The following is an 11,981-nucleotide window of genomic DNA, read 5'->3' as shown; positions in this document are numbered from 1 at the left end:
TTTCCTTTTTAAAAATACAGAGCTGTAGTCTAGTCACACTCTTACAAGTAAGTGATAACAAAAATAGAAAGCAGATACCCAGGTGGGACTAAAACTCTACTAAAGCCTGTCTCCTTTTTTTTTTTGTTGTTGTTGTTTTTGTTTTTCTCCACAAATATGTTTCCACAGACAATAATTAGCAGACAAACACACTGTTTGCAATTGCACTGTATTGACTTGAAAGGCGGATACAAAATAGTCTAAATGGGGATGTTTTGCAGGGTGGGAGGTGTGTGTGGGGTGTGTGCACAGGGGGTGCTGGCCCTGCCCTGGAGCTGCTCTCTGCACACTCTCACACACACACAGCCATGCAGGGGACTGCTGTGACAGGTGGCTTCTTTTGTCTAAATCTCTTCCTATAAAAGAAAAAAAAAAAAAAACAACCAAAAACGAAACAAGTGAAATTTTGGTTGGTTTAAAGGTTCTGCTCCACGAAGGAAAAAAAAAAAAAAAACAAACCCAAAAATTCACAAAATCCTTTTTTTTTTTTTTTTTTTTTTCACCTTTTCAGTCATTTCCTCATGAATAAATATTATCCATTAAAAACCTTTAAAAAGGTGCTGCGATACACAGTGTTATATTCCGCTCGTTCCTCCGGCCGTGCTGGCTCACCCAGCGCTGCTGGCCCCGCGGGTCCGGCTGTCCCCGGCTGTCCCCGGCTGTCCCCGGCTGTCCCCGGCTGTCCCCGGCTGTCCCGGCCGTGTCCCCGCGTTGTCCCCGGCTGTCCCCGGCTGTCCCCGGCTGTCCCGGCCGTGTCCCCGCGTTGTCCCCGGCTGTCCCCGGCTGTCCCCGGCTGTCCCCGGCTGTCCCGGCCGTGTCCCCGCGTTGTCCCCGGCTGTCCCCGGCTGTCCTGGCCGTGTCCCCGCGTTGTCCCCGGCTGTCCCCGGCTGTCCCGGCCGTGTCCCCGCGTTGTCCCCGCGTTGTCCCCGGCTGTCCCCGGCTGTCCCCGGCTGTCCCCGCGCTGTCCCGGTCCCCGGGAGCGCTCACAGCGCGGACACTTTGACGATGCTGGGGGCGTTGGTGGCGGGGCTGCCGGGGCCGGGCCGGTTCTCGCCCTCGGGGGTGAGCGCTGGCGGCGTGGGGATGCTGATGATGGCCGTGGTGATCTGCGCGGATTTGCAGTTCGCTCTCAGCCCCTCGTCCGATTTCATGTTGAGGCTGGAACGACTAGAAAACAAATTTAGTGCTCGGCTCGTTTCTCGACGTGAGGCGGGAGAAGGGATGGGAACGGTTGTGGCTCTTAATCGGGATCTTATTCAGCTGAAATGATCAAAGGCTCCATTTAAACGCCCCTCCCGTTCCTGCAAGGCACCGTTTACATCTACACACATTGCACCGAGCTTTGGCAATGTTCCCCCGGGTAGGAGACAGCTTTTCATGGGGCAAATTGCTCTGTTTCCATTTCCTTCTTGCATAATTCTAGTTTATTTAAAAGGACGTCTAAATACGCTGTCCTGTGTAGTGCATCTTTTCAGAGCACAGGTAGCTCTTTCTGAGAATGTTTTCTTGCATTTCAAATACCTCTTTCATATTCACCGTCCCTTGATCTTTGCTATTTTATTTCTCTCTGCAGCAGTTTCAAGGATCTGACAGCTGGGAGCATTCTTATTAGATCTGCATCAATTGCATCCTATAATTAATTACGGAGGGAAAATGATAGGTTGATTTCTGTGCATCTGCACAGCTCCAGGAGTCTGCTATTAGCAGCCCAACTTGTTCATTTTCAACACAAGGCCCGTCCTTTCAGAAAGCGGAGCTGGCAGTGGGGAAGCTGTTGCTGTTGTTATCTCGGATGGATTCTGAGATAACAATGAGGATGTTATCATGGATGGATTCTGATCCTCAAACACCCAGGAACAGAACCAGCTCCGATGCCTGGGGCACAGCCTGAGCGTGGGGCAGCCCCAGGGCCTGGCTGCTCCTGCCAGTGGGAACCAGCACACCCAGCTGATTGAACTCCACACAAAAAATATCTCAAAAGCTTTTTTTTTTTTTCTGTCTCCATCCTTGCCCAGTTTGGTAAGCCAGTGAAATAAGTGTTGACATTTAAAATATCACCAGCATCTGATTTAGCACCCAGAACAGTTGACATTCCCCTGAATTACTGCTTCAGGTGCTGGTTTAAATTATTGTCATATTGGAACTGAAATAGCTGGAGACTTGTTTTATGCTTATTCATTCATAATTCATGCTCTGAAGTGCCCGTCTGGCATGAAGTAATCACTTGCTGCCCTAAAGGCAGCTTTGTTTCTACATCCCTTTGATAGGAGTGGGGAGAAGAGGAATGGGACATTCAGAACCAGCCCTGCTGCACAAAAAACTTCATGGGCTGAGGGGGATTTAGCAAATAATTTACTATTTGCAGGAATTATATGGTGAATAAATGATTCTTTTTCAGCAATTCATGTATAATATGAAATTTTAAACATTTTCTATTAAGGGACACTTCACCTTTGTCCTTTATGGCTATTTTAGGTCACAGCTACTAAGACACCATTGTGAAATCCCTCTTATTTGCTTCCCAGTGATGCTTAGAGTAGCAATTTAGACTTCTGGACACTGAAAATCAGTGGAGTGTCCCAGGGGGAACACGTCAGCTCTCCCACAGCTCTGGTTTTACCAACGTGCCCCTTCCCAGGGGAGCCTGTTCCGTGTGCTACCACCCTTGGGGGGAAGAACCTTCTCCTGATCTCCACCTTGTCCTGATATCCACCTTTTGATATCCACCTTCTCCTGATATCCACCTTGTCCTGATATCCACCTTCTCCTGATATCCACCTTCCTTCTCCTGATATCCACCTTCTCCTGATATCCACCTTTTGATATCCACCTTGTCCTGGTATCCACCTTGTCCTGATATCCACCTTGTCCTGATATCCACCTTCTCCTGATATCCACCTTCCTTCTCCTGATCTCCACCTTCTCCTGATCTCCACCTTCTGATATCCACCTTCTCCTGATATCCTGGGTCTGGCTTTACCTGCTTCTTCCCAGGACAGCCAGGAGCTGCTTCCCCTGGCTCCTCACTGGGAGGGACAAAGCCCTGCCAGCCCTGCAGCTGGACACAGCTGGACACAGCTGGACACAGCCCTGCCAGCCCTGCAGCTGGACACAGCTGGACACAGCTGGACACAGCTGGACACAGCCCTGCCAGCCCTGCAGCTGGACACAGCTGGACACAGCTGGACACAGCCCTGCCAGCCCTGCAGCTGGACACAGCTGGACACAGCTGGACACAGCTGGACACAGCCCTGCCAGCCCTGCAGCTGGACACAGCTGGACACAGCTGGACACAGCTGGACACAGCTGGACACAGCCCTGCAGCTGGACACAGCTGGACACAGCTGGACACAGCTGGACACAGCCCCAGCAGCCCTGCCAGCCCCACTGAGCACAGCCCCTGGCCGTACCTGGTGGTGAGGGAGGGCTGCTCGCTGCACTGGATGTGGATGGTGCTCAGCTCCTGCATGCTCCTCAGCCTCGTGGCCGGCACGCTGGAGTTGGGCAGGTGCGTGGTTTTCTTGCTGCGCCGGGAGCAGCAGGACGTGGCCAGCCCGGGGTGGCTGGAGAGCGAGGGGCTGCGGGATGAGGGGTAGTTCTGCATCGAGCTCTCCATGCAGTTCTGCTCGAACAGCTGCTCGTCGATGAACTCGTGGTTCTGGCAGGGAGAAGCAGAGCTGTCAGTGCCTGGGGGCAGCCTGGGCTGGGGGAGATGCTCTCTGTCTCCACGGAAAGGGCTGCACCGGGCAGGTCTCAAAAGGAAACTGCTCTGCCCTCACTGCAGCCAGGGAAGGTTCTGCTCTCCTGTGTCAGCAGGGAAGCGAGAGGAGCTGCTGCTGCTCTGAGCAAAGCGAGGGGGCCCCACTGCTGCCTTGCTCACACAGGCTGAGCTGGTCAATCTGCTGGGCTCAAATCCATAGGGCTTGAATTTCTGTTCATTTTTTTGTCTGGATTCCAGAATGGTCTCAGAAAGTCTGGAATGCCACATGGTTATTAAACCCAAAAGGAGTTCACTCTCCTTTTCCTTTGTGCCCGGGGACAGGATTGTATTTTATTTGGTGATCACCTGGCCATAGAACTTAGTGCTTGCTTTGGCTGCAGGGTTCAAAGCATCCCTGCAGTGCATGAGCCAGGAGGAATAAACACGGCAGTGAAGAGGGGGAAGTGTTCAGGGGGAAGGAAATTCAGAAATCTGTAAAGAGCTTTTGTGCTAAGGAACAAGAAATCCTGAAAGAAAGAACTCATATGTGTGGCTGTGAACACCCAGGTAGAGTGAACAGACTTCATCTGGTCCCTGTCAGCTTCAGAAGAGATGGGAAACAAAAGCAACCATGCTGAAGGCAGCCACCAGATGACTGGAACAAGAAACAACTCTCACAGGGAACAAGAGCACTGGGAAGCCAAAGGGAGCCACGTGCACAAACACCCCAGGACAAGAGCAGAACGAGAAGTGAGCAAACACTGTCCAGACATGTCACAGAGACCACAGAGAAAACAGATCGAATTGAAAAGGAAATACCTTGATGGTGGAAGTTCGTACAGATAACAGGGGATCATCCACAAGATAGGACAATCCCTACGGGACAACATGCCAACAGAAGATAAAAACACAATTCATTGTCCATTCCAGCATTCAGAAGTTAATCCCAGCACTGCATCTCTCGCCTCAGCATTCCAGCTCGAGTTTGAATGGGCAACAGAACCTCCCTCAACCAGAATCCTTCTGACAATTCAGCTTTTGAGTGTTCCGTTCATGGAAGCACAACAAAACCCAGAACAACTTTATCACTTTGATCTTTTGAGAGCCAAAGGCAAAGACAAAGAAGGTTTCAGTTGCTGATTCACAAATCCCAGATTGGGATTGTTTTGCTGTTGTGTCACCAATGGATTGTGGGGTTTGATCAAACCCCAAAGAAGGGTTTGGGTTGAAGGACTGGGACAAGGCACTCAGCACTTGGGGAAAATACAGCATGTGAATGTCCAGACTCAATCTGGGAGCTGGAATGAGAGGGGGAAAATCCTCCTTTTGTTTGAACAAACTCCATCTGCTGTGGGAATATGACAAAGTAATCTCTGTTGTGGCAGCTACAAGTGCTCCAGGGTCACTTTGTCATCTGACACAGCAGATCTGGGACCATTCACAGCCTCTCAGCTGGAAGTGTGTGCCAGTGACAACCCAGAGACCAGGCCAATAAATAATGGACTTTGAGAATCCTCTGCCTGCTTTCAGGAAAGGTGAATTGCCCATTGAAACAAGCTTGCAACCATGGTACATTCCTCATTCCATTCCTGCAACTTGCTCACAAAATGACTCTTCAGTGTTTAAAAATGCTTTTACTGCAATTTAAATTTTCTGTTGCACAGTCCTTGATCAGATTTCATGAAGTACAGATCTCCACACAAACCCATCGAACTTTCTGATCATTCCAGACCAGAATCCAAACCTGCTGCTTGATTTGGTGCTACACCATGGCAATAACTGGCTGAGAAACAGGAGGGAAAACCCCACTGTGCAGATTCTCCTGCTGAGTTTTAACCAAAATTCAAGTATCACTGTTATTGCCACTGTTTGCTGAAAAAGAGGAGCATTTGGAACACTGTCAATTCCTGTGACTCTGTCTGAGCAGGTTTGTGAGCTGGAGCCATCAGCCTTTGCTGGTGAGGTGGGCTGACACACACAGGGCACCACACCACTAATTAGGGCACCACACCACTAATTAGGGCACCATGCCCCAAATTAGGGCACACTTTGGCCAGTTCCTTCAGCTCATGAGTGATGGAGCATCTTGTGCAGCCCCAGAGATGTTCACCTGCCCAGGCACAGCTCAGAATTTCAGTGAACCTTTCTAAAGGAGCAGACCCTGCAGCTTTTGTTTGCTTCAGCCAATTTGTTCACGTTTCCAAATGAAAGTGTTTTTGTGAAATGTGGCTCATGGTACTGAAGGTTTTAGGCAGAAAGTTTTAAACTGAAGAGTCAGGTTGTGAAATATCTGCTGGTAATGTAACATTGAAATAAAGGCAGCATGAGTTGTATAAAACAAATTCAGTAGTGATTGATACAGGAAGAATCAGTTCACTGCCCTTGGCACAGGAACCTTTAGAGCTCGTTGGGCTCAGGTCACTGTAATTAATTACTCAGCTTCTTCCAGTGTATCTCTGAGGCCTAAGTGGTGCTATTCCAGCACAAGCCAAACTATGGAAGTGAAGGTGATTTGTCTAAAAGAAACCCTTGCAAGTCAGAAATCAAAAGTACATTTGATGATGGATGCAGATAGAAAAATGCATGAATATTTCAAGTGTTAACCTCCCTTCATTCTCCCTAGAATGAATCATGGTCTAGATAATGTGTTCTTTTACTGCAGAACCTTTTATATAAACCTGGAAGCAAAACATATGTATCAAATAAATATCTGAAATGTTCCCAAAGACTTCTGCATACACAATCAGTCAGTAAAGCAAAGTCAAACTCTGACTCCCAACACCAAAGAAAACAAAACAGAAAAGTCATGCTGTACAAACTGGCTTTGAGATAAATCACCTGCCCTTGCAGCCAGACAGAGATGAGAAAAGATGTGTGCAACCCTTAAACCCCTGAACAGAGTTCATCCTCTCTCAACCATCCCCTGGGCTAAAGGTTATTTTTCCCAGGCTGTGGTTTGGAGTCCCCAGCAGCATCTTCCTCCCAAGGCAGCAGAGCTGTCCCTCAGTGCTGCTCAGCACCAGGGAAATGCACTTTGGGTCTCTTTCAGGAGCACTGAAGAAATGAAACTTCCTATTCTAGGATGTGCCTGACCTCTCTGTGGAATCTGTGTGTGCTCAGATGAATTACAGGTGTGGGGACTGAGGGGAGCAGCTAATCCCATCTTCATCCCTCTGCACAGGAATTGTTCTTTCCAGGACAATGCAGCAGAAGCACATTTAACCCACTGCAGAGTGTTGTGGGGAGCCCAGGGGAGCAGCAGCCCTGGCAGGGAGGGTTGGGGGTCCCTGCGAGCCCCCGGGCTGGAATCTCCCCCCGGAGCCCGGCTGGGAAGCTGTGCTGGTACTTACGGTTGTTTTTTCCAGGCAGTGCAGCAGATGGTGGTGTTGGCTCTCGATTAAAGAGGTGCCTTTAGTCATGTGCTGCTCCTCTTCGGTGGATCCCTGAATAGCCACAGAGAGAGAGGAGGGGAGCAAAACCCAGAGCGGGTGTAAAAGCAGGGAAACAAACAGAACCAGCAGCACCAGCAGGAGCTGGCACAGGGGTAAACACAACAATTCCAGTGCTGCCGGCTCTCAGATCTATCTCCTGACTCTTAGGAAGCTTCCTCAGGTTTTTTCTCAGTGATTTCACTTGTCCACCCCGGTGGGCTCGGGCTGGACTCAAACCCTGGGTGTTTCTAGGAGTTCTTTATCCGGGCAGGAGGAGCGGGCAGAGCTGCTGGCTCACGATGCCAAGCTCAGGGATCAGAGAGCAAAGAGGAAAAGACTTTGTGCTGCTGCACTTTTCCAAAAGCCATTCAGCCTGAGCTTGCCGTGACCTTTGAAGGGCAGCAGATGTGCCCTGAGCTGGGGCTGTGCTGTGCTGCTCCCCTGGCTGTGCCTGGGCTGGGTCCGTGTTCTCCTGGGGCACAGCCAGCAGGACAGCAGGACAGCAGGACAGCAGGACAGCAGGACAGCAGGACAGCAGGACAGCACACTCCATCCCCAGCCAGAAGGACATTCTCTCAGTGCTGCTTGAGTTTCCAGTCTCTAAACTGCCTGTGGCTCCAGCACACGTTAATCTGTGGTGTGTCTCTGAGGATGAACGCTTCCACAGACCATGGGGTGCATTAAAGCAGCACTTGGGTGGTGCCAGATGTTCCCAGTGCCTCAGAAGTAAGGGGTGTCCTCCCTAATGGCTAAATCTGGAAGTAAAAAATGGATGTGCATGGTTTGAACCGCTGCTCAGGAGAGGAAATCTCGGCAGAACATCCTGCCAGGACATTGCTTGTTGCTCTCGAGAGGATCAAATTCAGCTGTGGTTAAAGCATTGCACCTAAACACACCCCTGTGTGCTCCCTGCAAGGACCTGCTCTGGATCCTGGCTGCTGCTGGGATCCTTAAGTGAAGGAATAACTCTGACAGGTGCCAAAACACAGCTGAAGTGGTACATTAAGGAAGCCGACTTCCTGAACACAGAATTAATAGATTCCTGTGGGAATGCATCTTAGGCAGGTTATGGATTTTTTGTTGCTGTTGTTTTGGAAGATGAACATTCCCAGACGTATTTTTAGAAGTGGCCTAAAAACAAAAATCAGTTCCATTTTTCTTATTAACAATCCTCCTGGTGAGGTGACACATCCAGCAGGTTCTGCTGGCTCCTGCTGAGACTGACTCCACTGGAGTCTGGGTTGGAATATTTCCCATGGAGCTCCTTGGAAGCCCTAAAGCAGAGATGATGCTGCACTAAAACACTGGGAAAAGAGAGAGCAAGAGCACATATTGCAAACAGTATCTTTTTATGAGGATTTGCCTGAGAGGAAATGGAAATGGGAGCTGAAAGCCAAGACAGAGCTTCCGCAGCTCTGGCAGGAGAGCCAAGGCAGTTGTGAGGAGTTGGCAGCACAGCCCAGCTCTGCCTCTGCCTCCCGGCACACGCTGGCCTTGGGAAGGGCCCAGGGGATGGCACTGACCAGGGGTGACCTCGAGTGTCAGGGACTGGGACTTGGACCTCATCTTCTTTGGGATTCTTTTCAGTCAGCTCAGAGTCTGCAGAAGCAAAGAGCAGGAACCCCCGAGGCCATCCCAGGTGGAAAGGAGGCACCAGATCTGCAGGAACAGCTGCCCTGGGCCAGGGCCAACATCCCAGGCACTCGGCATTTTGGGATGGTGCTGAGGAAAGGGATCCTACAGACGTGGGTTGTGCATCAGTGGTTCCTGTGTTACTGCAGGAAAACAAAATCTGTGTCTTCAGCAGAAGGGTCTGGCTGCAGTGGCAGAGCTGGTGGGGGAAGGAGAGGCAGGGATGCCAGTTTTGCCAGGATCTGATGCCAGTTACCGCTCAGTTGGCTCTTGGAGGACGTTCAGTGATCTGCTGGTCGCTTTGGGGGAGGCTGCAGCTCACTGAGGTGTCAGTTCTGAAATCCAAAATTCTTCCACTTTACCTGGATCGTGGTGCTCCATCAGTGGGCCCTGCTGAGCTGCTTCAGGGGCTGGGCTGGCCCTGCCCAGTGCTTATCTGGGGCTTGTGAAAAAGCTCCAGAGCTCCCAGCCTCCTGTTCCTGGGATATTCACCTCCTGGCACTGCAGCTAAAAGGGAATTTCAGCTGTACAAGGAGATTAGTGCTAAGAGGATATGTAGGCTGCTGCCATGGGAAGAATCTCACCATCCCTTGAGCACTTTTGACATAAAGCCCACTAAAAAAATCTCTAAATGAGACAAAACCAGTCTGAGTAGTTCGTGTCTAGATGGCAAATGCCACAAATCCACACGTTTGTGGAGCACGAGTGCGCTCTGTCGCTGGAAGCTGATCTCCTTCCTGCTGCTGTCCTCGCATGAATCCTTTCCTTTGCCTCCTCTTCCCTCTGCTGGGAGGCTCCAGGCTGGAGACCCTTGGCAGGTGGTGTCAGTGTGTCCCTCCTGGTGCTGGTGGAAGCACACCTTCACCTTCTGGAGTTTCTGGAATCCTGAGCTCTCCTGCCTTTCCAGGCTGTTGGTTTGGCTGCAGAGCCCAGCCAGGGACGGCGTGGGGCTGTCACTGCTCGGTGACCAGTGCCACACTTGTCACCTGCTGGCCTTGTCACCGTGATCCCAGAGCTGTGGGATCCCTGGGGGTGGCAGAGAACATCTGCTGGTGATGGAGGAGCTGCAGCTGGAGCTGCTGCTGGGGGATGAGGCAGCTCTGTGGCAGCCTGTCCCGTTCCTGTTCACACAGATCCTGGGCAAGGTGTCAAAACAGGCCTTGGACCTGAGCAGGGAAGCAGTTTGACACTAATTTCACTGACAAATATGCACAGTATGGAGATAATATTTTGGTGCCTATTACAGCAGCTACACGAGCCCTGTTCCTTTATGTTTTTACAGCTTAAAAAATTTGGCTGTCTAGACTTGCTGTCATTCACATTTTGTACTCTTTAGAAGAGTTTGCTGCTCGGCCATGAAATGAAAGGACATTAAATCTTGTCTTATGGAGTTAAGCTGGTCATGTTCACCTGTAGGGAAGAACTCTCTGCAGTTCTGTAATTATTTAGTGTCTCTACTGGGGGAGGGAGAGACGTGTTGGGTTTTGATTCTGGCCCAAACCCTTCTGGGATTCTATGATTTAGAGCTATAAGCCCACCAGGAAGGAAGTTACAGCCAGAAAACCTTGTGAAAATCTGCTGTAAGAGCTCCTATAGACCTAAATTTAGTTATTAATGGGTAAAAAAAAAACCCTCTAGAACCTCTTTAGAAACGTTTCTGTTTTCCTTCCTGTGTCTACAGTAGCTTTGTAGCCAAAATGATCCTTTTCCCACTTATTTTTGGGCGAGTGCCAGAAAATGAACCCATTCAGCCAAATATTTCTCTCAGCCTCGCGCATTTTGGGCTTGAGCATTGGTGTGTCAGCTGCTCTTCCCTGAGTGCTCTTGGCAGGGAGCTCTGGCTGACAAGAGAAGTGAGGAGATCCTTGTTGGGATGACAGGCTGGAAGATCAAGAGCAAACTGAGTGATCCTGCTAAGCTCTCCTGGCAATTTTAAAGACCAGAAACCTGAAGCTGAGAAGGAGATTTAGAATTTTTAGTCAAATTTTTGCGTGTTTGTGGGTAATGAAATAGCAGAATCCCAGCAGAGCTGACTTCCCTGTGTGGGGATAAAGCTCTGGGATAGGTGTGAGCAGTCAAGGCCTCTCCTCGGTACAGAAACTTCTCCGGAGCTGTTCAGCAGTGCCAGATGGTCCAAGGAACAGATTCCTGAGCGAGGCTGCCACTGGCAGAGCAGGAGACAGCGCTGGATGTGCAGTCAGAGGGATCCAACTTGTTTTGGGAGGACAGAACTGCTCTGTCCCCCAGCTTCCAAACCTGGACTTGGTGTGAAGTGTTTGGGTGGAGTTTAGAGACAGTCCAGGTGTGAAGGGTCGGGTTTGTCTGTGCCAGGCTGCCCTGAGCACATCCCAGGTGCCAGAACCAGCTGCTGCACGGAGCTCACAGCCTGGGGAGCAGCTCTCAGCTCTCACAGGGGCTGCAAGGCTTTCTCAGCTTGATTTTACAGAATCTTTGAGGCTGGAAAAGCCCCCCAGCTCCCTCAGCTGCTCCTCAGAAACTTGTTCTCCAGACTCTCCCCCAGCTCTGTTGTTCCTCCCTGGGCACAAAAGCAGGGATGTGTCCCAGGGAGAGTGAAATTGAGGATTAGATCCCAAGTGATGCTGCACAAATCAGTTCTAGGGCGCTCTGGGGCTCAATCATTCTTCATCTCTCTCTCTTTGCTCTCCACGTGCAGGAAAGGCTGATTTATTTGAAATGAAATCCATGAAGTGTGCTAATACCTGCTCTGGCGTTGATCAGGATTAATGCAATAACCTCATCTCGTGTTTGCTGGTTCTGCTGAGCAACCCGAGCACTTCACACTTTCCTCCTCCTCCTGAGCAGCCAGAGGCCTCCGGAGGCCTTTAAAAACAAACCCAGCACCAGAGTGACCGAAACAGGGGCCAGGGAATATTTTCCTGTCCTGCTGTAGAGGATCAGACAGTCGATATTGGACTCCTAAAAACTGAACGGGAGGCAGTGGATGTTTACAGTGTGGGCTGGGTAGATCAGTGCAGCTCCAGCAGCTCCGGCACAGCCGGGGCTCAGAGGGGCTGAGGAGCTGCTCCTTGCTGGAACCCCGGAGCCTCTCCCGGTCCCCGGAGCCTCTCCCGGTCCCCGGAGCCTCTCCCGGCCCCCGGAGCCTCTCCCGGCCCCCGGAGCCTCCCCCGGCCCCCGGAGCCTCTCCCGGCCCCAGGAGC

General features: G+C 50.8%; 1 protein-coding gene across 1 annotated transcript in view; it reads right to left on the bottom strand.

Annotated features, from left to right (window-relative positions):
* Positions 1-985: 985 nt before the first annotated feature.
* Positions 986-11,981, bottom strand: part of KCND3 (potassium voltage-gated channel subfamily D member 3) — a 100,571-nt gene continuing 89,575 nt past the window's right edge. The window contains exons 5-8 of the mRNA XM_058855983.1: positions 7,090-7,182; positions 4,559-4,615; positions 3,450-3,697; positions 986-1,206 (exon numbers count right to left, since the gene is read on the bottom strand). Coding sequence (XP_058711966.1) covers positions 1,023-1,206; positions 3,450-3,697; positions 4,559-4,615; positions 7,090-7,182 — 582 coding nt within the window. The 3' untranslated portion in view covers positions 986-1,022. The remainder of the gene's footprint in view (positions 1,207-3,449; positions 3,698-4,558; positions 4,616-7,089; positions 7,183-11,981) is intronic.

The sequence above is a fragment of the Poecile atricapillus genome, chromosome 23, assembly GCF_030490865.1.
Source record: "Poecile atricapillus isolate bPoeAtr1 chromosome 23, bPoeAtr1.hap1, whole genome shotgun sequence".
Classification (NCBI taxonomy): domain Eukaryota; kingdom Metazoa; phylum Chordata; class Aves; order Passeriformes; family Paridae; genus Poecile; species Poecile atricapillus.
The sequence above is the reverse complement of the archived record's forward strand: the minus strand, read 5'-3'. Positions and strand labels throughout refer to the sequence as shown.